The sequence below is a fragment of the Felis catus genome, chromosome B1 (assembly GCF_018350175.1).
Source record: "Felis catus isolate Fca126 chromosome B1, F.catus_Fca126_mat1.0, whole genome shotgun sequence".
Classification (NCBI taxonomy): Eukaryota; Metazoa; Chordata; class Mammalia; order Carnivora; family Felidae; genus Felis; species Felis catus.
The window spans coordinates 191,752,551-191,777,330 of NC_058371.1; the positions used below are offsets into that span (position 1 = coordinate 191,752,551).

General features: G+C 45.0%; 1 protein-coding gene across 1 annotated transcript; it reads left to right on the plus strand.

Moving 5' to 3' along the window:
- The first annotated feature begins 3,570 nt into the window (after nt 1-3,570).
- QDPR (quinoid dihydropteridine reductase) lies at nt 3,571-21,886 on the plus strand. The gene is made up of 7 exons (XM_023253284.2): nt 3,571-3,728; nt 6,165-6,257; nt 9,866-9,962; nt 12,417-12,557; nt 16,868-16,976; nt 18,154-18,237; nt 21,220-21,886. The coding sequence occupies exons 1-7, from the start codon at nt 3,630-3,632 to the stop codon at nt 21,323-21,325; spliced, it is 729 nt and encodes a 242-aa protein (XP_023109052.1). The 5' UTR covers nt 3,571-3,629; the 3' UTR covers nt 21,326-21,886.
- The last annotated feature ends 2,894 nt before the right edge of the window (nt 21,887-24,780 follow it).

Below are 24,780 nucleotides of genomic sequence, written 5' to 3' on the forward strand. Positions count from 1 at the left end.
GATGATGGACCTTTGTCAACTTTTGGGTTTTTAGGGATTAAGGAATTATTTTTAGAAAAATTATTTTAGAAAAATACAGGAAACAAACGATTCCTAGCAAGCTCTTGCCATGCTGAATGGAAGTGTGGTTAAGTAAGTAGAACTCTATTGAAGACCTGGGTTCAAATTCTTATTCTTCTGGGCAAGTGCTTGAGGTTCTCATGGCTTGGGTTTCTAATTTGTCATGGGATTGTTGTACAAAGCAAAATGAAATAGTACATGCACATCATGGCATATAGAGAGGATGTTATGCCCAGAATTCGTGATCCCCAAAGACCACTAGGGAGCCGAGTCCGATGCAAAAGCAAAGAGCCTTTATTCGAGCTAGCTCGAGCTCAATCCCCTACCTGCACCGACGCAGTGCTGAGATACCAGGGAAAGAGAACGAGTTTCAAAAGGACAAAGGTTTTATTGGGGCCTGGGGGCAGTTGGTTAGGTAATGGCTATGGCCTCAGTCGATTGGCTGGAGAAGGGTCCTGGGGAAGGGTCCGAGTCCTGTTAGGCAGGTGAGGGGGGGTTTACTCAAGGGGAGGAGGTGTGGTCAAGGTGAAGGACACGAAACAGGATGGAGTCGGCTGGCGTAGGCCCGCCCTTTCAAGGACACCAAATAAATAATGTTAACCTCCTCATCCAGTCTTCCAGCAATTCTGTTCCTGGTAATGAAGCTTCTCTTAATAAACTGCATTGTGGACTGTATCCTGTTGATGAGGTTTTTTGGGGTGACAGTGGGGTTTGTGGGGTCCAGAGCCAATGACCAAGAAATAATTCTTGAAGACATCTTTGGTGCAAAAAGGTGATTTTATTAAAGCATGGGGACAGGACCCGTGGGCAGGAAGAGCTGCCCTGGGACCATGAGGAGAGATTGGTTATATACTATGGAGTTGGGGGAGGTAAAGTCCAGGGGAAGTTTCCTGTGAGATTTTCATATGCTAAAAAAGACTCCCAGGAGAGTGGCCTAGCTATTGTCAGGCTAAGGTTGTTTTAGCATTAAGCAAATAATTAGCATTAAGACAATGGGGAGTTCCTGGAGAAAAGTTTTACTCTGCAGGCCTCCTGTATTTGTCAACTGGCTGCAGGTTTATAAGGAAATTTAGTTCTATCTGCCATTTCCTTCTGCCTTTGTTTCCCAAATCACTATGCAGGGGTGATGGGGACTTAGGTCCTGCAGGACTATGATCTCTATCAGTTAACCATTTGTTTTTCTCCTTTCCTTTGTTCTTGGGTAGCCAGGAGTGCCCGAGGAATAATATCACACATCTAGTAGTGGGGAGGCTGTGTGAGTGGCCTGTCAGCTTGCCCCTTATGTTCCTTCATCACTGTTCCCCAAATGAAAGTATTTCTGTGTGCCTTATCTGGCAAAGTATATTGAGCAAATATCTGTGAGTCTGCTGTGTACAACACACTGTGTATGGGTGGAGGGTGACACAAAGATGTACAACGTGGGATCCTGCTGTCAAGAAGGTTACAATAGTGTTAGGGCACTAGTTCTCAACAAAGGGTGATTTTGCCCCTTTAAGGCCCCCGCCTGGGCCCCTCCAGCCAACTTAGTAGTCTAAAGTTTTAGCAAGCACCTTTAGCCTGAGTGACTGGTTAAACTTTTCTCTGTATATCTACAGATCACGCATTGTTTCCTAGGAAGAACCAAAACCTCTGGCACAACCTTTCTCCTGGGGCACCAACAAATACCAACCTCCAAGAGATAACAGAGATAATGTCTGCACACAATCAAGAAGTGTTACAGACCACTGTGCTCCCCTTTTACTGAGTAACTGACCTAAAGTTCCTCAAAAGTCTTTGCGCCAGACAAAAACCCTGGAGTTGGTTTTTGGACAGGAGTCTATCTTCTCCCCAGGTGGCCATCCTCCTGAATAAAACTCATATTCTTTTCCAATCAAAACTCTGTCTCTTTTCCAGTGAAGGGCAGCTGAACTTGGGTTTTTCTGAAACACTCTCAGGGGACACGTGGCAAGATTTGGAGATACTTTTTATTGTGATGACTGGAGGGGCGGGGAGGCCTCTACTGGCATCTAGGAGGTAGAGGCCAGAGATGTTATAAACATCCTGCAATGCACAGTACAGCCCTCCCCTTTGCCCCCACAAAACTGATAGTGCTGGGATTGAGAAGCTCTGTATTAGGGGCACATTCCATGGACAGAAGTCACTAATTTACAAGAAAGAAAATGCTAGGCTCTGTCAGTGGGGACAGTTGGTACCATTTGGTGGCGCTTAATTGTGGACCTTCAACATGCTTGTCAAATGGGGGCTTACATAGAGTTACAGAGGTCCAAGGACAGTATTATAGGACTTCACATCTTCACTGTGTCTCTACCAGACCCTTAAAGGCCTGTTGTGTCAAATGTACTCATATTTTTTTGAACTGTTGTAATAATGAGAGACTAAGAGAAAAATTACCAGATGTACTCACAACTGCAAAGAAAAGACTCCCCCCCCCCCCCCCCCCCCCAGCCATTCCCGAAACCAGCCAGGGCGTGCCGGTTGTAGTCTGACCTAAAGGCGGGAACCAAACAAGTTCTGCTGAGCGTTCAAATTTAAATGTCAACCAATAACAGCTCTGTAACCTCAAAAAAATCCCTAACTTGTTTGTTCCTGTCTATAAAAGAAGCTGTAAGATTCTTGCTAGGGGCCTCTTAGCGTCACCGGCAACGAGTGCGCGAAGGACCGGGTTCGAACCTGCAATAAACGACCCTTGCCGCTTGGCTTTGACTCTGGACTCTGGTGGTTGTTTTCGGGGGGTCTCTCGAATCGGGGCATATCAATAATTTTCGTAGTTTTTTTGGGTTTGTTTTAAAAGCATTAATTTGTGAAGTGTTCGACATTTAAAATATAGTATACTATAATTTTTGTATCATTTTGGCAATATTTAATTTTCAAATATGGCCCCAAATAGATATTTAAATATCTCCACCTCCAAAATGGAAGAGCACTGAAATTCACAATCTCTAAAAAGTCCAGCGAATTGTAACAAAAGTAGCGGCAAAAACAATAATAATGCTCAGTCGGCATTTATTGAGCTCCTACTACTAGCCACGCACTGCTCTCAGAACTCTAGTATTATCCTTTAAAATCCTTTCCAAAACGCTAGGAGGACAGACTATTAGTATTCCCATTTTACCCAGAGGAGACTGAGGCACAGAGCGGTTAAGCAAGTTGCTTAGCGCTACAAAGCTATTAAATAGGGGGCCAGGCATCGGGCTTCAGAGCCTTCACTCTTATTTAAAGGTTAAAACATATACGTGGTTTGTCCTGTCTCCCCCACAGAACTCAGCATCGTGAGGGCGGGCGCCACCCACACGCGCGCACACCTGTTCTCCACCCTTGCGCCCTGCACATCCCGGGGGCCCAGCACCTACAGGCCGGCGGGCGGCGGGGCGCGGCTTGAGCACCCTCAGGCTGTCAGGTGCATGGCCGCGCGCTAGGGGGCAGCAGCGGGCGCGGCTCGGGCTCAGCGGCCGCTCGGTCCCTCTTGGCCCGGTGGGTGGGCCGGCCGGGGCGGGGCCGGGCGAGCCGGGGCGCCGCGTTCGGGCTCCGGGCATTCGGAGCTTCGGGAGCCGAGCGGGAGGCGGAGCGGGATGGCGGCGGTCGCTGGAGAGGCGCGCCGGGTGCTGGTGTACGGCGGGAGGGGCGCGCTCGGCTCCCGATGCGTGCAGGCGTTCCGGGCCCGCAACTGGGTAATTCGGCCGGGTCTCCGCGGGGCTTTGCGGCACCTTCTGGTTGGGTGGCGGGCGGGTACGCTGGCGACTGGGGAGCGGAGGGGCTTACCGGTGCGGCCCTGGAGGGCAGTCTGGTTAAAGCCCGGGGCCCCTGTACAGGCCAGGCGTGAGTGCTTGCACGGGCGTGCACAGGTCTACTGCTCTGTTCCTGGCTAGAGTGCGTGCCTACGCCGCATCTTAGGTGCGGGGCCTTTGCTCTGCAAGGAGGTGAGGGATGGGGCTGCCCGCTCCGCCAGGCCCGGAAAGTCTAGAATGGCTTCGGAGAGAATTCCAGAGGGGAATAAAGAGGAGCGGGCTTGAGGGTACATGGAGAAACTATGAGAAGGAAGGCTCTGGAATTAGACTGCGTGGCGCGGGTTACTAGTCGTTAACTGATTGATTAAAGTCCGCGAACCTCAGTTTCCCCGTCTTTAAAATGGGGATAATACTAGTATTATCCCTTAGGGGCTTGTGCGAATTGAATGAGATCTTTGGTGTGCTTGTAAAGTATCTGACTTGTGGTAAAGGCTGTTTAAATGTTAGCTATTAGTATTACTATAATTACCCCGGTTCCTTCAGCCAGCCTTGCACCTGATTGTTGGAAGGCTCAGCCCCACCATTGCTGGTGGCTTCTTTGTTTTGGAAAGACCATTTGAACTACTTTGCATAATCGGGTATTGCTTCTTGTAGGAGGCTAGTAGGAGCGGAGCTGACGTATGGCCGGGGACCCTGACCCCAGCATCTCTGGAGGGCTCAGTGCTTTTCTGGTGGGGACTCCGCCCTCTGTCTCCTCCCTGCAGCTGTCACTTGCACAAAATGTGCTGGAGCTCTGGGAAGTTTTGCCTCGGGGTTTTAGTTTGTAGCAGCAGCCTGGGCCAGGGTAGCCCCGGGACCAGGAAGAAAGGGTTCCAGGATTTTCTTTTGGCTCAGCCTCTGGTATAGGACATTTAATGGATTCTAAGCACACCACCGTCTTTTTACTCAACTTGGAAGACTATTTGAGGCATCTTCCAGGGTCTGTGGAGGTGGATGGTGGTGACAGTGTTATTAGGAGTGTTGGCTAGGCACTGTGTTCTCACATACTCTTATTAATTTCATTTACTCTTCCCCAAACTTGAATTAGGGAATCCTGTTGGTATCCATGTGTTACAGATGTGAGAGCTGTGCCTTTCCCCGGTGGGGGCACTTCCCCCTGTTGGGGCCACTTTGGTTTATTTCTGACTTGGCAGAATCTGACAAACTGATTTACCTTGGACTCTGTCTCCCCCGTCCCCACCCCTACATTTCTAGGAACTCTGGGAGGGACTGGGATACAACCTTTTCTTTGTGTCTGTATCCCCCCGTGGCTGGTGACATAGAAGTAGTGAGTGTTCTTAAATGGATGCTGTGTTCTTCATAGCTTGTGGTAGAGATACATATCTCTGGGTCCTGTGAACCTCAGGGCCCTGGAACTTTCTGAGTAGGAACTGTGTGTCACCTGTGCCAGGAGCTGTAGCATGCTCCATTTCAGTGAATTTTCACATTAATCCTGTTAATTGTTAACCTCTATGAGAAAGCCACTGTCTTGCAGGGCCAGGATTCAAACTTTGGTCTGATTCCCAAACCCAAAGCCATCCCTCTGTGCTCTAGGGCAGGGGTCTGAAAACTTTAGTCCTCCCGGGAAGACTAGGCCTGTTGTCTATTTTTGTACAACCCAAGAACTAAGAATGGTTTCACATTTTTAAATGGTTGGGAAAAAAAATTAAAAAAAAATAGAATTTTGTACCATGTGAAACTTACATGAAATTCACATTTCTGGAGTTTTAGTGCCTGAAGTTTTATTGGATGTAGGCACACTCCTTCATTTATCTATATTGTCTGGGGTGCTCTGCCATCACAACAGCAGATTTGAGTAGATGCAACACAGACCATATGGCCAGCCGAAAGTATTTACTTTCTGGCCCTTTACAAACAAAGCTGTTTTGCTTTTTTGCTCTGGTCGAGGGGTCGCTGGAAGTGCAGGGTTTGCCTTAAGAGGTGAGAGTGGAGGAGGAAGGTGAGGTGTTTGGGGGCAGATGGGCTAGGCTGGGGCTCAGTAAGGAGTGGACTGGCTGAAGCCAAATGTGTGTAAGGAGCATGAGAGGTCAGTAGTGAGATTCTTTGTCTGGTGTTGTTGTTGTTGTTGTTTTAAAATATATTGTCAAATTGGTTTCCATACAATACCCAGTGCTCATCCCAACAAGTGCCCTCCTCAGTGCCCATCACCCACTTTCCCCTCTCCTCCACCCCCCATCAACCTTCAGTTTGTTCTCTATCTCTGGTGGGTTTTCATTTAAGCCTCTCATCTGTCTACACTGCCCCCATTTCTGAGTGTGGATCTTTCTGGGAAAACAACTAATTGTCTCTTGACCAAAGCTGTTTTCTCTTTCACTCCAGTGGGTTGCCAGCATCGACGTGGTGGAGAATGAAGAGGCTAGTGCTAGTGTCGTGGTTAGAATGACGGACTCATTTACGGAGCAGGCCGACCAGGTAATTCCAGAAAAAGACCCACCGAGCATTGTGGTAGGGAAACCCTGGGGAGCGGTTTCCTCTGGTAATGCATTCTTTTTTTTTTTTTTCCTCCAGTTAGTGCTCTCTGTTTATGAAAGCCATTTGTGCTCATTGGGGGAAATTTGGAAAAAGTAACAAAAATATAAAGAGGATAAATTACTCATAATCCGTTTCTTTAGCTCACTGTTCACATTTTGGCCCATTTTCTTGTCTTTCCTATGTATCCTATATGTTTTTAGTTTTGTAAGTTGAGATAATCTTGTATTTTATATTTTATGGTCAGCTTTTTTTTTAACTTAATACTTAATTTAAATACTTCTCAGATCACTTGAGAAAACCCCTCTGTGTCGGCATGTATTTTTTAATTTCTTTAGTTTCTACTTCCTGCACATTGAAATGGCTTGCAGTTTTTCTTTTTTACCATTATCAGGAATCCTGTGCTGAACATCTTTGTCTCTATCTCTGATTATTTAGGATGCATTCTAAAAAGTGGAGCTCCCTAGTTCAAAGCCTGAACCCTAACAAAACAGGGTAATTTTAATTCTACAATGATATGCTTATTGTAAAACAAGAAGTCCAATGAATACATAAACTGTGAAATACCCCTGTTTCTCCCTGTGATAGTGTCACTGCCCAGAAGGACAGTGACAGTTTGATGGCCATGTTGGTATAAATATCAGAGATGCTCTTACATGGGCCGACCTTTCTGGAAGAGCCGTTCCCATAAGCTACATGGGGGACTATGCTCTCTGTGGTTCTCATGTCAGTGCTGTAGCTCATGTTCCCAAGGAAATCTCCGCATTATTCTTTGTGTGATGTGACGTACTTTTACAGGCAAGCACTCAGTGAGGCAGGCGGGCAGGTGGGGGTAGACCCATTTTATAGCTTAGGAGATGAGACACTAAGTGACATGGCCAAAAAGCTAGCTCGTGGTGGAGTAGAGAGCATGGGATTTCCTAATAAGAGACTTAACTAACAACTTCAGTAAGCTCAGAGTCTGCCCTTTGTTTAGTTACATTCTCCCTAGTAATCTGAACACTACTGAGGGTCTGATGTTTAATGGTACTAGCTATGTTTTAAAATTTTTCTAAAGTTTATTTATTTATTTTGAGAGAGAGCGAGCCAGAGCGAGAGCGAGCATGTGAGCAGTGGAGAGGCAGAGAGAGGGGGAGAGAGAGAATCCCAAGCAGGCTTCATGCTGTCAGCACAGAACCCGATGTGGGGCTCAGACCCATGAACTGTGAGATCATGACCTGAGCTGAGACCAAGAGTTGGATGCTTAACCAACTGAGCCACCCAGGTGTCCCAAGAATATTTTAAATTTTAAAGGTGATACATGTATGATGTAGAAAATACAATTAAGCAAAAAGAATGGGGAAGTCATTTTTAGTCCCATTATGCAGTTAATGTTTTGTAGTATTTCCTTCCAGTCCATTTCTCCAAACATATGTGTGTATAAGTCCAAAAATAAAAAAAAGAAAGAAAAAAAGCCCATACTGAGGATACTCTCCTGCTCACTTACTCTTTCTAAAGCATCGGTTTCACAGAGGTTAGAATATAAAAAGCCAGCTGACTTTCCAGAATATAGATTTTTGTTGTTTTTACTTAATCTGATCCTAGTGTTTCCTGTACTTAATGATTACTTATTGGCCTTAATGGGCTTAATAATAAAACCCAACAAGGCATAGTTTTGTGTCAGGCATCATCCTGAGTGCTGTATGCACATCAACTTGCTTCAGTTCTCTAACACTCGCAAAACGTTTCTGACTGATCTCCCTTTTAGAAATGGGGAGTTTGTGGGGCACCTGGGCGGCGGCTCTTCTGGCTGTGGTTCTCTGTGATCAGTGTCTGTCACTGGCTCTTCTGCTCCAGATAAACAGCATGACCTCCAGTGTTTGTTTTTAAGGCTTCAGAAGAGGAAATTTAATCCTAACCCATGTAAAATTGGCCCCCTAGGCATGAGATTCACTAGAGATAGGAGATGAAGACATGAGAAAGGTATTAAGTCTATGGAAAACGATTGGGCAGAGAGCAAAATTTAAGGGGAAGGAATTAAAGGCATAGATGTTGTAAAAGTCAAACAGGTGCCTCGTTTCTCCGGCTCCATGTTTCCCTGAAAAGATGAGCATGTACAAGGTTGTGTGTACATATGGACATTGGGAGATAGCCAACTTCTGGCAGCTGGGATCTGGGCTCTTGGTAACAGGACTTGGTTTAAGAATTCAGAAGTTCAGGGGGGCGCCTGGGTGGCGCAGTCGGTTAAGCGTCCGACTTCAGCCAGGTCACGATCTCGCGGTCCGTGAGTTCGAGCCCCGCGTCAGGCTCTGGGCTGATGGCTCGGAGCCTGGAGCCTGTTTCCGATTCTGTGTCTCCCTCTCTCTCTCTGCCCCTCCCCTGTTCATGCTCTGTCTCTCTCTGTCCCAAAAATAAATAAAAAAGGTTGAAAAAAAAAAAAAAGAATTCAGAAGTTCAGGAATTTCTTAAAAGGAAAGATGTAGGTATGGGGTGTAGGGAGATGAAAGATTGGTTTCCATTGCCAAAGTGTTCTCTTTGAAGGAGTGATGTGAGGCTTCAGAAATTGCTGGGGAAAGAGGTAGGGGACTAACTTACCACAGGCAAAGATACACGGTCATGGGTTAAGTCGTTTCAGCCATTCTGGAGAAATGTGAAAGCGGTCGATGGCCAGACTTGCCTGTCTTGCCAGATTTTTGTTTTAATAAATTGTAACAAAATGACATGTATGTATTTTCAACATTTTAAAAATTTCAAACAGAAGTAAAGAGAGAAATGATCACCCATGTACCTGGTATTTACTAACATTTTGCCATTGACTATATTTTTTTTTACATGAAGTATAGTTGACTATTTTTTGTTGCTCTTTTTAAAAATATTTCCTGTTGGCACTTAGGTTTGGAGTTGCAGTTAAAGGGATGTTTGTAATGAGGGTAGAAAAGAATAGATTATCTCAGACTGAGATTCTGTGATGTGTGAAGAAAGTCTGGAAAGAAATAGACCGGAAGGTTAGCTGTGGGCATTGAAGCTCTCGGTGATTTTTTAAAAACCTTTTCCTGCTTTTCTTTATTCATTGCTCTCTTCCAGGGGTGCTAATGTCTTAACCATCCCAAAAGAAGACTCTAGATTGCTTTCTTTTTTTTTTTTTTTTCAACGTTTATTTATTTTTGGGACAGAGAGAGACAGATCATGAATGGGGGAGGGGCAGAGAGAGAGGGAGACACAGAATCGGAAACAGGCTCCAGGCTCTGAGCCATCAGCCCAGAGCCTGACGCGGGGCTCGAACTCACGGACTGCAAGATCGTGACCTGGCTGAAGTTGGACGCTTAACTGACTGTGCCACCCAGGCGCCCCTAGATTGCTTTCTAAAAATCACATTGAAATGTAGTTGGGTTTCACTGTCTAAGATGCTTACTGTCGATTGGTCCTTCCTCTAATCTTCAAAGGGTTAATTGCCAGGTACTGGTAACTGACTTCAAAACGAGTGAAAAATAAACTGAGGCATCTGTAAGGACATTAGTCTGTTTGGGTTTACCTGACTGCTTATTGCACCTTTTTTGTCCCTTTTGTTTAAGGTGACAGCTGAGGTCGGAAAGCTCTTGGGTGAAGAGAAGGTGGATGCAATCCTTTGTGTGGCTGGAGGATGGGCCGGAGGCAATGCCAAATCCAAGTGTGAGTCCTTTTCTCAGTGAATCATTCATTCTGCTCTGCATTTTGTCCAGCTGGCAAAGACAGGTTTTTCTGTATTTCTCCCAGAACCTTTGGGAGGTGTGTGCAGTAGGGATTAACATCCCATTTGACGGATGAAGAAAACACTTCCCATAACGGGGGTTACGGGAGAGGGACATTAAGTTTGAAGTTTGAAGTAGAAGCAGAATGGAATAAGTATTGTTTCCATCCCAGTCTTTCAGGGCCTATTACTGGGTGGGAACTGGGGGATGTGTATGAAATAGATCATTCTGAAAGTCGGAAGGACTCAAGGAGCACCTGGGTGGCTCAGTCTGTCAAGCATCTGTCTTTTGATTTCAGCTCAGGTCACCATCTCAGTTTGTGAGGCGGAGCCCCTCTTGGGGCTCTGGGCTGACAGCACGGAGCCTGCTTGGGATTCTTTCTCACTCTCTCTCTCCTCAAACCCGCGTGTGCACCTATTCTCTTTCTTTTTCTCAAATAAATTTCTAAAAGACTAAAAATTGAGCATTTATTAAAGCTGAGTATGTTTTCCAATATTTATTATGAAAATTTTCTAACATACAGAAAAATTGGAAGAACAGTTCATTGAACACCCTGTGCCCTCTAAATTCAGATATTAACATTTGCCATACGTGTGCTTTCTTGTTTTCTTGTGCATATGTATTCTGCGTGTGTATTTTTTTGTTAACTATCTGAAAGTAAGAATTTCAACACACTTCTGCATATATCTTCAGGGAGTAAACTCATTCTCCTACGTTATCTTAATACTGTGACCATACCTAAGAAAATTAATAATAATTCTATAAGATTAATAAAACTCAGCCTGTATTCGAATTCTCCAGTTTATTCCAAATCTTTTATAGTTTTTTTCCCGCCTAAATGTATTTTCCAGTCAGGGTTTGTGCATTGCATTTTGTTGTTATTTTTAGTCTCTTAATCTAGAATTACTTTTTTCTTTTGTGATAGACTTGGTGGTAGACAGGGCACTTTTCCCAGAGAAAGTTCCACAGACCGAATTTGTCCAGCCATTTCTGTAAGGTGTCATTTACCTGTTCCTCTGTCCATGGTATTTCTTGTGAACTAGAATTTAGGTCTAGAGACTTAATTAGATTCGAGTTGAATGTTTTGGAGGTGAGAGTTCCTCTTGAGTGATGTGTGCTTCCTGTGACATCATGTGGGGACACTTACCCTGTCAGATCACCGTACCGATCCATAGTGATGCCAAACGGTGCTTGATTAGGGTGGTAGCCGCAGACTTCCATCGTAAAGGTACGTTTTTCTGTTTGCGATCAGTAAGTGATCCGTGGGATGCTACTTCGGCATCATGTGTGAGTATCGTATTTTTAAGCACCTTGAGGGTCTCAAATTCCCCAAACCTATTGGTTTTAAGCCTCCGTTGATAATCTCTGCCTGAGTCAGCAGTTTTTAAATTTTGTTATTCCTTCTATGTTTATCATTCAAAGCTCTTTTTTTTTCATTTTTAAAATATTTATTTTTGAGAGAGAGACAGCGTGAGTAGGGGAGAGGCAGAGAGAGAGAGACATAGAATCTGAAGCAGGCTCCAGGCCCTGAGCTGTCAGTGTTGAGCCCGACGCGGGGTTTGAACCCACAAAGTCAAAGCTCTTTAAAAAGGAATTGATATTCTGTGAAATCAGTTAAATATAAAATTGGTATTTTGTTCAGCCAATCAGGGTTGGCTGAACACCCTGATGGCCTTCTGTGTGTTTCGGGAACAAGAATTGATAAATGTGGATCCATACTTTTGTTTTTGTCTAGTTCTTTGTAGCCGGGAAATGTAATACCTTGGTTATCACTTACTGAAGACCCCTCCTCTGGTCTCAGGAGGGATTGCTTTCTGGATTCTGGGTGTCTTGCCCAGCTGGTGATGTGATCACGTTACCACTTACTCCCCACCATGTCTTGGGCAAGGTCAGAGGATTAAAATAAGCATGAAATGATTGTCTGAGCAGCTTTCTTCTAAAGAGTCTTTAAAGCTGGCATTCAACTTTCAGCCATAAAAAAATGTGCTCTATAAGAACCCTCTTTATGTCCATGCAGTATAAGTGCCTCAGATTGATCACAGGTAAAACTTGACTTAGACGTATAGCTTCTTATTACAAATCTACTGTCCTTCATAAAGTAGAACAATTTCTGAGTTAAAGCCAGTTCAGCCTATTTGTTAACAGTGCTCATTTATTGGCTAAAATTTTAACCACTTTACAGGTGAGAAAACTTGAGACTCGGGTAGTCACATGGCCTGGATTCGAACCCAGGTCTCTGACCACGGCACTGTGCTGTTTTGTACTGGACCTTGTAGTTAGGGACTGAGAGAGCAGGAGTGGTTGTCAACGCCTCCTCATGGGACGCCGTGAGTGGAGCTTACCTTTCAGTCTCTTCCCTGCGAATGCTCAGCTCACATGTTGTTTTCTCATTCAGCTCTCTTTAAAAACTGTGACCTGATGTGGAAGCAGAGCATGTGGACATCGATCATCTCCAGCCACCTGGCCACCAGGCACCTCAAAGAAGGAGGCCTCCTCACCTTGGCTGGTGCCAAGGCCGCGCTGGACGGGACTCCCGGTAGGCCTTTGTTTCCCAGTGTGTGAAATGGGAGCACTTGCCCTCACCCCCTGGGCTGCTGGATGCTTCCTTAGGTGAGGGACCTGGGAGCCCTTTAGCCTCCAGGAGGCTTTACAGCTGGGTGGAGTGTGCTTCCTGGCTTTTTTTAGGGGTAGGACTCTGACCCCTTCTGTTTGCATTGTCTTCATGTGTATGGTGGGTGCAGAGTCCTGTAATCTGGGACTCCCACCACTCCATGCATCTGGGATCCACCCAGGGCATGAATGGTGAGGAGGTGGATACTAATCAGTTAATAAATAAGTTTTATCTTCATCACCCTGTGTTCGTGTGTCCCTGAGAAGCAGCTCAGCCCCTGGAAATGGTGGGGCTTTCGGTAAGAGAGCTGAGTGTGGATTCTTCACTTTAGTTGAGTGGCTTTGAACAGATTATTTGAGGTCTTTGACCAAATTCTGCTCTAGTTTCTTTAATCGTAAATGGCAGTAACACCTCCCTGAAGCGTAACTGTGAGGCATGAGAGGCGTCGATGTATATACAATGCCCACCACTTGCCGAGTCTTCTCATAGTTGCTCTTTCCTTTCACATATATTCTCATTTAATCCTGCGGTGGACTGTTACTACCTTTTTCATTTACAGGGAAATGAACTAGAACTTAGGTTCAGGACCTTGTCATTATGTAATAAGTAAGCTGTAATTACACTTTGAACCAAAACCCTGATCGTTTCTGAATTGTGTGCTTCTTATGCTGCATCAGAACAGAACCGTGATTTCCTTTGCATTTTTATTCCGGGTATTTCCTGGGAGACTGTCATGAAAACAGACCATGGTTTGTAGGGCTTAAACACAGAAATTTATTTTCTCACAGTTCCTGGAGGCTGGAAAGTCTGAGATCAAGGTGTGGGAAGGTTTGGTTTCTTCTGGAGCCTCTCTCCTTGGCTTGCAGATGGCCGTCTTCTCCCTGTGTCCTCACATGGATGTCCCTCTGCATGTGTCTGTGTCCTGATGTCCTTGTCTTGTAAGGAGACCAGTCAGATTGCATTAAGGCCCGCTCTAAAGACCTCATTTTAACTTAATTACCTCTTTAAACACCCTGTCTCCAAATACAATCACCTTCTGAGATACTGAAGTTTAGGACGTCAACACATGAATTTGGGAGTGGGAGGAGGGATACGATTCAACCCATAGCATTCCCTTTGGAATGAGGCTAATGAAATTTAAATGGGGTTGGGGACAGCACAGGGAGGTGGAAAGTGTCTACGTCGACCACCTAAGTAAGCTCTTCTTTAAAAAAAGGAGGGGGGTCGCCTGGGTGGCTCAGTCGGTTAAGCCTCCGACTTCAGCTCAGGTCACGATCTCGCGGTCCGTGAGTTCGAGCCCTGCGTCGGGCTCTGAGCTGATGGCTCAGAGCCTGGAGCCTGTTTCCGATTCTGTGTCTCCCTCTCTCTCTGCCCCTTCCCCGTTCGTTCATGCTCTGTCTCTGTCTGTCTCAAAAATAAATAAACGTTAAAAAAAAAAAAATTAAAAAAAAAAAAAGAGGGGATGGGGTGCCTGGGTGGCTCAGCTGGTTAAGCAACTGACTTCGCCTCGAATCTTGATCTCATGGTCATGAGTTCAAGCCCCACATGGGTTTTCTGCTGCCCGCGCAGAGCCCGCTTTGGATCCTCTGTCTCCCTCTTTTTCTGCTCCTCCCCCACTCACACGCACCCTCTCTCTCTCTAAAAAATAAATAAACGTTAAAAAGAAAGGGGGGGAACTTTTTTGGGGTCTCTTTAGTAAGTAGTAGAGATCTGGAGCGCCTTTTCAATTTTAATGTAAGTCACTGAACTATGAGTCCTCTTAATAAATTAACAATTTCCTGCCACTCACTTTCTCATTAGATTTCTCAGAGCATGTGATCTTACAGGCCCATGGCTATTCCAATAATTAAAGCTGTGTAAATGTTTGATGTTGGTTTGGTTGAGATCTGGTTTTTATCAAAGGTGACATAGGGCAGAGCCAGTGGAAAGTGAATAGAAAAATGAGTAATGGCTTGACATTTAAAAAAGAAAACCTTATAACTAAAAGACTAATTTTTCTAAAAGATGAAATAGTCTTTTTCTTTGTTTTGGTCTTTAAATATCTTTTTTATTTATAGTTTTGGATACTGGTTAAGACTGCAGGTTCTGGGGGCACCTGCGTGACTTGGTTGAGGGTCCGACTCTTGATTTCATCTGAGGTCATAATCTCATGGTTTGTGAAATTGAGCCCCACATTGGGCTCTGTGCTGGCAGCACGAAGCTTGCTTTGGATTCTTTCTCTCCCTTTCTCTCTGCTCCTCCCACGCTCATGCTCGCTGTCTGTCTCTCAAAATAAATAAACTTATATATAAAAAAAAAGGAGGTTCTAGAACTACCCAGGTTGGTTTTCTGTTGTGGTTTTGCCACTTACTGTGTAATATTTGGCAAATTACTTAACCTCTCTGAGCCTCAGTTTTGCCATCTGTAAAATGGGGATAAATAATACTATCTCCTCTATATGGTGGTTGTGACTTGCAAATCTCTTAATGGCTTAGAAAGATTATAGAATCAATAGTAAATGTGAACTTTGGTTATTTATTCCAGACTTTAAAAAACCCAACTATTTCTGCTTTAGATGTTAATAAACTTGTTCATCTTTAAGTTCTTAGTTTGATGTTGTTAAATTTATTTGAGTCATGAAATGTTTTAACTTTGATTCTGATCCCAGAGTCATCTAGGGAAATCTATGTATATAGTCCAGAAACAAATGACAGATGGGCTTAGTGGTCCTTCATCACAAGAAGGGTTGTTCAAAACTGGAAAGTGTTCACTTGGAAAGGTACTCAGAAAACCCCATGCTCCTGTGTTCAGGCTTGTTATTTATAGACTGTCTCCTGGACGATAAACTATCAGAATTGATGGCAATCACTTGTTGACCACTTAGGGATCTGTGCTGTGTTTGGGAATCAGTCCTTAGGGACTACATTGATCATTTTATATTGAGAGGAAAAGTATTTATCTTTTTAATGAATGCTTTTTTTGTTTGTTTGTTTTTGCATCTTGCAAATGACCCTCTTACCAACATCATGTAGAATCCCGCGGAATCAAACCATTAAGGATGCCGGTAGCTTGTTGCTGGTTGCTTGTTTCTTTCTGCCTCATATTGTTTGAATAGAATGAAGAGGGGCCCCTGGGCGTCTGCTGGGGACTGGGGCTGGATGAATAAGATTTGTGCATTGGTTTATTTCAGTCGTGCAGAGGTAAATCTTTATGTCGCTGTTGGCGTCCTGCCCCTGATTAAGCGGAGAAGCCAGAGATGGTGAAACCTTCTTGTGCTTCTAAATAACTGTTTGAGACCTTGACCCTCTTTTGCAATTCAGGGTGGCTGTTGAAGAGGTTAGTGATTGGTTCCTTGGCTGGGCTGTGATCCCCACCTCCCCTGGACCTTTGAGGCCTCCTCATCTGTTACACTTTGAACAGCATGTGCGCTGGGTTTTTTTTTTTAAGGAGGCTGCTGATCTTCGAAAGAAACAGTGGTTTTCAGGAGGAGGAGAGGTGTCTGCAACAACTAACCATGCTTCTTTGTTGTTGGTTAGTGAGAATCCACAGCTGGGTGCTGTGGGGGACATAGAAACTGGTCCTAGTAAAAGACATGCCTTGCTTCTTCATTCAGTCAGTAAACAGTGATTGGCCAGCGGGAGGAAAGGAAAATTAATAGGTAGCATGTATACTCACGTGGAAATTGCTCAGTCGCTATACTTTAAACAGTGGGTGGGACTCCAGGGCATATTACTTCTGTTAATTTGATGGGAAACATTTAGGGAGCACCTACCCTGTGCTGAGCCCGCAATTAAGTACTTTATCCCCATTTTACAGATGGGGTAACCCAAGCTTAGAAAGGTTTTGAGAACTTGCCTGGGATTTCTGTAGTGGTAAGTGGAAGAACTGGGATGTGAACTTGGGCAGCGTGCATTCCAGATGAGTGCTCCATCTCGCCCACAAGTTACCAACCTGAGGGTTTAGACGCAGCTCTTGCCTGGCCTCTAGCCTCGGTGCAAGTCTGCGTGTGAGCCTGGGCACGTTACTCACCCTGACGGTGCCTCCCCGTTGGCTCAGCAGTAAAATAAGATGAACGTCATGGTTTTTACGGTAAATGTCAACTGCCAGGTGAATAGTAGGTGCCCTTGAATACTATGTCCCTTTCACTTTCTCTCCACAGGTGTCCATCCTTCTCTTCTTCCCATCCTGCCGTGGGGTTCTCTGGACACACTAGTGGTGGCCACTGGTCACTGAACTGTTTTCTCCCCCCTCCCCAGGGATGATTGGCTACGGCATGGCCAAGGGTGCTGTTCATCAGCTCTGCCAGAGCCTCGCCGGAAAGAACAGCGGCATGCCCTCCGGCTCTGCGGCCATCGCCGTGCTCCCGTAAGTGGTTGGGGCTCCCCACTCACTCCCTGCCTCTGCCTCGCTGCCAGGACTTAACATTTGAGTAGCTCTTCACCAGGGACTGTGTGTCCTGTCACCTTGGCTTCTCACATTCACCAGAGGCCCTAAAGATACTTCTTCAGATGTTGGAGCGTCCCAGGCTGTCCAGAATGGTTGGCTGGTGGGACGGGTCTGTCTATCTGTCTTCCTCTTCCTTGTTTTCTTTCCTTCCCTCCATCTGTCCCTCTGTCCCTCTTTATTAAAAGTAGTCTATGCATTTCTTTTTAATATTTGTATTCTTTCAAGTCACTGTAAGGCCAGTGGAAGAGAGATTGTACTTTAGCCTTTGCATGTGTGTATTTGTGTGTGTGTGGTGGGGGGGAGGTGGGGACAGTAGTGTCTGAGGGAGAATATGGGAAACTGGGACACGTTCCTATTTGTGACCTGGAAGAAGGTCCTTGTCACTGGCCCCAGGCGAGGCAGCTGCTTTGGAGGTGGGGTTCCTTCCTGCTGGAAGGATCCCAGCACCAACCGGCTTGTCTCTTGCCTGTAGTTCTAAAAGGGACGTCGGGACCTGCTAGGGCACAGGGCTTTCCAGCTCCCTTTTGTTTGTGAGCTTCTGTGATTCCGTGACCTGCTCCCCCAGCTGTTTTGAATGATTTCTGAGGCCTGAATGTTCTTGGGAGAGTCCTACATATCTGAGTTCTGTAGCCTTTTGCTGAAAATCATAAGGGTTCATAGGAAACAGTCCCAGAACGAAGGATGAGGCTTTTTCCCCTACTTAAAGAAATATTATTATTACACTTTAAAAATCGTGAGAAATGAGTCTGCTACATTTTAGGGAGTGAAGAAGATAAAATTGCAAAGCAGTTTACTTTAATAAAGACTATATTTAAGAAAAGGCAAAACTGTATTTTTAAAAAGGCTCTTTTGTTTTGTTCCTGTCTGCCTGAAGGGTGAGTCACAGAACACTTCACTGAATTATGCTCGGACGTGATCTCTGTATATGTGGAGGGCTTCCTGGCCTCTGTCTGTCCTCCTGTGATCTCCCCATGTAAATGCGGCCACCCTTGGTGCCAAAGGCTCACATTGCATTTTCCTGGCTAAGGAGGACTGGGCAGCTATAATTCTTACAGAAAGGAGGCACACACAACAGGCTTGTCTCTGTGCACTGCAGGGTTACCCTGGATACTCCGATGAACAGGAAATCAATGCCTGAGGCCGACTTCAGTTCCTGGACGCCCTTGGAGTTCCTGGTTGAGTGAGTATTGACATAATGTCGGTAACAGGCAGCTTCCAGCCCCATCTCTCTGCCTTTTACAGACTAGGCTGTGTTCTCTTAGCTCCCCAGTGCAGGTGGCTTTGGGAGGTTCCCAGGCCTCTGGAGGGTATGTGACACATCAGAGTGAGTCTCAGGAGGGGTTTACAGTGCTGACATGAATTTTGAGCTGACCAGCCTGAGCATGGCCTGACTGCTCTAGGCCTCAGTTTCCCCTTCTGTATAATGGAATCCATAATTATCAGGAGGATTAAATGTGGTAGCGCTTGGCACGATGTCTGACCCATAGTAAGTGCTTGGTAAACCTCTGTTCCCGGTAACACCATTGTCTCTGCTAACGAGGAGCAGCAGTGTGGGAGTCAGATGGTGATCTAGGGAACATCTGGGCTCCTGTGTCTGAGTTAGTGCTGAGCCACAGACTCACAGAGAGTGTCCTTTGTTCCTGAAATCTCATTCACCCATTTGTGGATATGGGTGGCATTTGAAGATCATGGAGAAGGAGTTAGCTTTCTCACTCTTTTGTGTTTGTCTGGATCTCAGTTCCCCACAGCCCTCCATGTGGTAAGTATGTATTCCCCGAGCACCCACTGTGGGCCAGGTGCTAGGCTAGGCCCCGGGACAGGGAGATGAAGAAGATGTCCTTGCCCTCCCCACGCGGGAGACGGCCTTACCCCAAAGAGCCGGTGTGTCTGCTGCTTCGACAGCTGTGTACAAGATGTTTGCAAAGTTTGGGATGTGCTTCTGGCCTGCTATTACATCTCATTTTAATTAAGTTGAGAGGCATTTGGGACTTTTATGTTTGGAACCAGTATTTATGGAGCACTTGTTATGTGCCATCATGCACCATTTTTTAACTGTTATCTTTTTTTTTTTAAGTTTACTTATTTTTGAGAGAGAGTGGGGGAGGTGCAGAGAGAGAGAGAGAGGGAGACAGAGAATGAGAATCCCAAGAGGGAGAGAGAGAGAATCCCAATCAGGCTCTGCACTCCCTGACACAGGGCTTGAACTCACGAACCGTGAGATCATGACCTGAGCCTAAATCAAGAGTCAGATGCTTAACCAGCTGAGCCACCCAGGTGCCCCTAACTTACTTAATGTTCATAGCAAGTCACTGAGGGAGGGCCTGTCATCTGTGTTTAAGATTTGGGGACTTGAGGCATGGGGGGCATGGGGGATGAATAACATGCCCTAGATCACATAGCAGAGCCAGGATTTGATGCAGGCAGTATGACCGCAGGGCCTGTGGTCTTAACTAGGCCCACAGTTACTTCTGCCTACCAAGTTTTGAATTGTGTTTTGCATTTGAGCTTCTTTGTAAAAGCCAGTATTTCCAATAGCATCTATAACCTGGATTCTAGATGGATCCATTGGGGGTCACGTTTCTGAATTAGTGCCAAGTAGTGGAGTCCCAGCCACCCTCTGTTCCAGAAATCATGGCACCTTTGTGGGATTTGAAAACTCACATGAAGTTTGGCATGAAATGTACTTTGAATGTCTGGAGTATGTTAGCCTTTGCTCTCCGTGGTTATGGTGTTTCCCTTGTCTACTGCAGACCGCTAATGAAGATGAAGTAAGACAGTTTAAAACATGCATGAGTAATGCATGTTCCCCTTCACATTCAGCCATCTGACCGGTCTCCCTCAGAGCCATCCCTAAGCCCTGCCCCGCCCCAGAGATGGGTCACAACGTGGATGGGACTTTGGGGGAGTTTTAGCAGTGCTTTGCTGTTGGGTCTATGGAATAACTGCCCTTGGCTTGTTCAGCCCTTGGAGTGGGATCTTGAATGGCTTGACAGTTAAACATCGGCTCTGGTCTAGCAGGCTGCTGGTCACTACCAAAGTATATTCCAGAAACTCCTGAGTGCTTCCTAGTTGAAGAAGGTCCGGAGTCCTAGCTGGTGGGTTGTCCAAGGGGACCAAGTACTCAAATGTAAATGTTTTGTGTGAAAATTATCAGCTACTTGTGGGGCACCTGGGTGGCTCAGTCAGTTAAGCGTCCGACTTCGGCTCAGGTCATGATCTTGGGGTGTGTGAGTTTGAGCCCCACATTGAGCTCTGTGCTGACGGCTGGGAGCCTGGAGCCTGCTTCGGATTCGGTGTCTCCCTCACCCCCCTCCCCCCACCCCTGCTCACCCTTGTGTCATTCTCCCTCTTTCTCTCTCTCAAAAATAATAAACATTAAAAAAAATTACCAGGTACTTGTTGCATCTTGTGAATTTGCTGTGCCCTTTTTTAATTCCTGTCTTCTTAGAGGAGGCCTTCCCAACTCTCCAGGCAGGGTTCCTTCCCTGCATGCAGCGTAATTAATTCCCCCATTCCTGCACTTCACATATTTTATTGTAATAGTCTTTTTTTTTTTTTTTTTTTTTTGCTATCTTTTCCCATTGCTATGGTGTTCTATGAATGGTTACTTAAAAAAGGGAATGGATTTCTTTTAAATTTCTGGAAAGGTAACATGGGAAAGTATAAAGAATTGTGCACATTCGGGCCTCCTGGGTGACTCAGTTGAGCGTCCGACTCTTGATTTCGGCTCAGGTCATGATCCCAGTGTTGTGGGATCAAACCCTGAGTCAGGCTTTGTGTTGAGTGTGGAGCCTTCTTGAGATTCTCTCCCTCCCTCTGCTACTCCCCTGCTTGTTTGTGTACGCACTTGCTCAAATTAAAAATATTGTGTATGTACGTGTCTTTCTCTTAGAATTAACTAATTTCAGTCTTTTTGAAATCACTTAAAGTCATATTACTGTGTTGTAAAGGATTCTAACAATGAAGCAAAATGCAAAATCAAAGTTAAAGTCTCACCGAATGTTGCCACTTGGACATTAGAAGGAGTACTGAGGGCACTGGGGACCTGGCTATGTCATTGTTGCTGCTGCTGTCCTCTACCTCCAAGCCACTGCTGTGAATATAAGCATGTGTTGTCGAGAGTTTTGCTTTGAAAATGTAAAGCTTATCTTCTTTGTTCTAGAACCTTCCACGACTGGATCATAGAGAAAAACCGACCGAACTCGGGGAGCCTCATCCAGGTGGTAACCACGGAGGGAAAGACGGAGCTCACCCTGGCATATTTTTAAGCTTTGTCTCCTTGCCTGCCGGAGACCTGCCAGAAAAGTTGTTTCTCTCAGTGTGTCTGTGTAGGTCCTTTGTTTTCTGTCATCTGGTTTGTGGTATGAGATACTGAGTCCTGTTGTCCTCTCTCCTAATGTGCGTTGTTCTCCCAGGACAGTGTAAAATGTTCATGTGAAATAAGAAGGTATAAGGGCGGAGGCCTGTAATAGCACAGACAGTCTGTTAGCTGCGCAAGTTTAGGAGGTATCCAGCAGAGCCTCTGGGTCCGCGTCCTCCTGAATTGCATTTGAGACTTGGATTCTGTCCTGAACAGGGTCTGTCGACCTTACTAGTTCAGAGATGTGTTGATACTGGGGACGTTCGGGGGCCTTAGTTTTGAATGTTCTGTTTATATCACACACATCGTGTTTGTAGCCGCCAAATTGAACTGCCTTAAAACTCCCTTTTGTGGTGTAAGCAAAATCCCGTGGACTCTGTTAAGATATCTTGCCCTGTGAGGTTGCCAAGTGTACTTCCGAGCTACTCGTTATTTGGAGTTTATCTTCCTAATAAATGCACTTCATTTATGATGTTGTCTTTTGTAATCAACTGTGGCTTAAAATACAGTCATTGATGGATGTAGTCATGGGAAGGGGGCGGGCTCTGTCTGAGATCAGCTTTTTCACCACAAAAACACGGGCACCGTTCCTGCTTGGGCAGATCAGAATCCGGGGGCGCCAGGATGGCCCTGTGTAGTTAGAACAGTGCTCCACGAAGCCGATAGTGGCTGTACCAATGGAGAATGAGTGATCTGATCCACCCTGACCATTGTGCAGATGAGGAAACATCCAGGGAAAGAACTTACTCTCCTCATTGCCAGTAAGGGGCATAACAAAGCCCAGAAGCCCAGTCACCAGTGGCTGCTGTTTTTAAAGGACTTTACTATGTGTTTTCTTTTTTGATTTGTTTTTGTTTTTTTTTTTTTAATATTTATTTTGAGAGAGAGCACCAGCAGAGGAGGGGCACAGAGAGAGGGAGAGAGAGAGAGAGAGAGGATCCTGGCACAGGGGTTAATCCCACAGACTGAGCTCATGACCTGAGCCAAAATCAAGACTTGGACATTTAACCCAGGCACCCCTCCTTTTTGATTCTTTACAACAATTTTTATTGAGGTAGAATTCAAATTAAAAAATTAAGCATTTTAAAAGGAAAAACTCAGTAGCATTTAGTGTTTTCCCAGTATTATTTAACCTGCACTTCAGTCTATTTACAAAATCTGTTCATCATCCAAAATTAAACCCCAAGCCCGCTAAACAGTTACTCCTTGGGGCACCTGGTCAGCTCAGTCGGTTGAGCGTCCAGCTTCGGTTCATGTCATGAGCTCATGGTTCGTGGGTTTGAGCCCTGTGTGCTGACAGCTCAGAGCCTGGAGCTGCTTCGGATCCTGTGTCTCCCTCTCTCTCTGCCCTTCCACCTCTCGTTCTGTCTCTCACTCTCAAAAATAAACAAAAAAGCCCAGTCACTCCCCATTCCCTGTGCCACCAGGCCCCGGCAACTGCTAGTCTGCTTTTGATCTCTGTGAACTCTATGCAATTCCCTAGTCTGGATATTTCATGTGAGTGGAATCATACCATATGCAGCCTTTTGCGTGTGGTGTCTTTTACTTCACAGGTTTTCCAGGTTCATGTTGTAGCAGGTATCAGCGCTTCATTCCTTTTTGGGGCTGGATGGTATTTTCATTCTTGGTGTATACAATTTACCTGTCTGTGCATGGATATTAGGATTGTGTCCACTTTTGCCTGATGTAAATTGGGCTGTGAGCATTTATGTGGTACCGGTTTTCAGTTTTTTTGGATAGAGTGGAGTTGCTTCGTTATTTGGTAATTGTATATTTAACTTTGAGGAGTCTTTTCTCGTTCTTGACACTATACTTTGTAGGGGTCAAGGACAGGCCACTCCAAGTTGGACCACGTTGGCATGAAGAGTATTTTGAGCTGAAGGCAATCTAGACCCAGTGGGCTCAAGAGAAACTCTTGTCCCTTCCTTAACTAATAGCAGATTCTAACCTGGGGGTCTTTCCCAGAATAAAATTAGCAGAGGTAAATTTTATCTGAGTAACCCATCTGTATGATAGGGCAAACATCTAATTACCAAACATCTGCCTTTTTTTTTTTAATTTTATTTTTTTAATTTATATCCAAATTAGTTAGCATATACTGCAACAATGATTTCAGGAGTAGATTCCTTAGTGCCCCTTACCCATTTAGCCCATTCCCCCTCCCACAATCCCTCCAGTAACCCTCTGTTCTCCATATTTAAGAGTCTCTTCTGTTTTGTCCCCTTCCCTGTTTTTATATTATTTTTGTTTCCCTTCCCTTATGTTCATCTGTTTTGTCTCTTAAAGTCCTCATCTGAGCAAAGCCATATGATTTCTGTCTTTCTGTGACTAATTTCACTTAGCATAATAACCTCCAGTTCCATCCATGTAGTTGCAAATGGCAAGATTTCATACTTTTTGATTGCTGAGTAATACTCCATTATACATACATAACATACATATATATACATGTACATATGTGTGTGTGTATGTATATATATGTGTATATATATATGCGCACCCACACCACATCTTTATCCATTCATCCATTGAGGGACATTTGGGCTCTTTCCATCCTTTGGCTATTGTTGACAGTGCTGCTATAAACATGGGGGTGCATGTGCCCCTTCAAAACGGCGCACCTGTAGCCCTTGGATGAATACCTAGTAGGGCAATTGCTGGGTTGTAGGGTAGTTCTATTAATTATTTAATGAATCTCCATACTGTTTTCCAGAGTGGCTGCAACAGTTTGCATTCTCACCAACAATGCAAAAGAGATCCTCTTTCTCCACATCCTTGCCAACATTTGTTGCCTGAGTTGTAAATGTTAGCCGTTCTGACAGGTGTGAGGTGGTATCTCATTGTAGTTTTGATTTGTATTTCCCTGATGAGGAGTGGTGTTGAACATCTTTTCATGTGCCTGTTGGCCATCTGGATGTCTTCTTTGGAGAAGTGTCTATTCATGTCTTTTGCCCATTTCTTCACTGGATTATTTGTTTTTTGGGTGTTGAGTTTGATAAATTCTTTATAGATGTTGGATACTAACCCTTTATCTGATATGTCGTTTGCTAATATCTTCTCCCGTTCCATCAGTTGCCTTTTAGTTTTGCTGATTGTTTCCTTTGCTGTGCAGAAGCTTTTTGTTTTGATGAGGTCCTGGTAGTTCATGTTTGCTTTTGTTTCTCTTGCCTCCAGAGATGTGTTGAGTAAGAAGTTGCTGCAGCCAAGATCAAAGAGGTTTTTGCCTGCTTTCTCCGCAAGGATTTTTATGGCTTCCTGTCTTACATTGGGGTCTTTCATCCATTTTGAGTTTATTTTTTGTATGGTGTAATAAAGTGGTCCAGGTTCATTCTTTTTTGTTTTTTTTTTTTAATTAAAAAAAAA

Excerpts from the sequence above, each read along its gene's own strand:
- QDPR (XM_023253284.2), top strand. The coding sequence starts at position 3,630 with ATGGCGGCGGTCGCTGGAGAGGCGCGCCGGGTGCTGGTGTACGGCGGG. Across the intron at positions 6,258-9,865 it reads TTACGGAGCAGGCCGACCAG|GTGACAGCTGAGGTCGGAAA; the intron begins GTAATTCCAGAA and ends CTTTTGTTTAAG. Across the intron at positions 18,238-21,219 it reads CCCTTGGAGTTCCTGGTTGA|AACCTTCCACGACTGGATCA; the intron begins GTGAGTATTGAC and ends TCTTTGTTCTAG.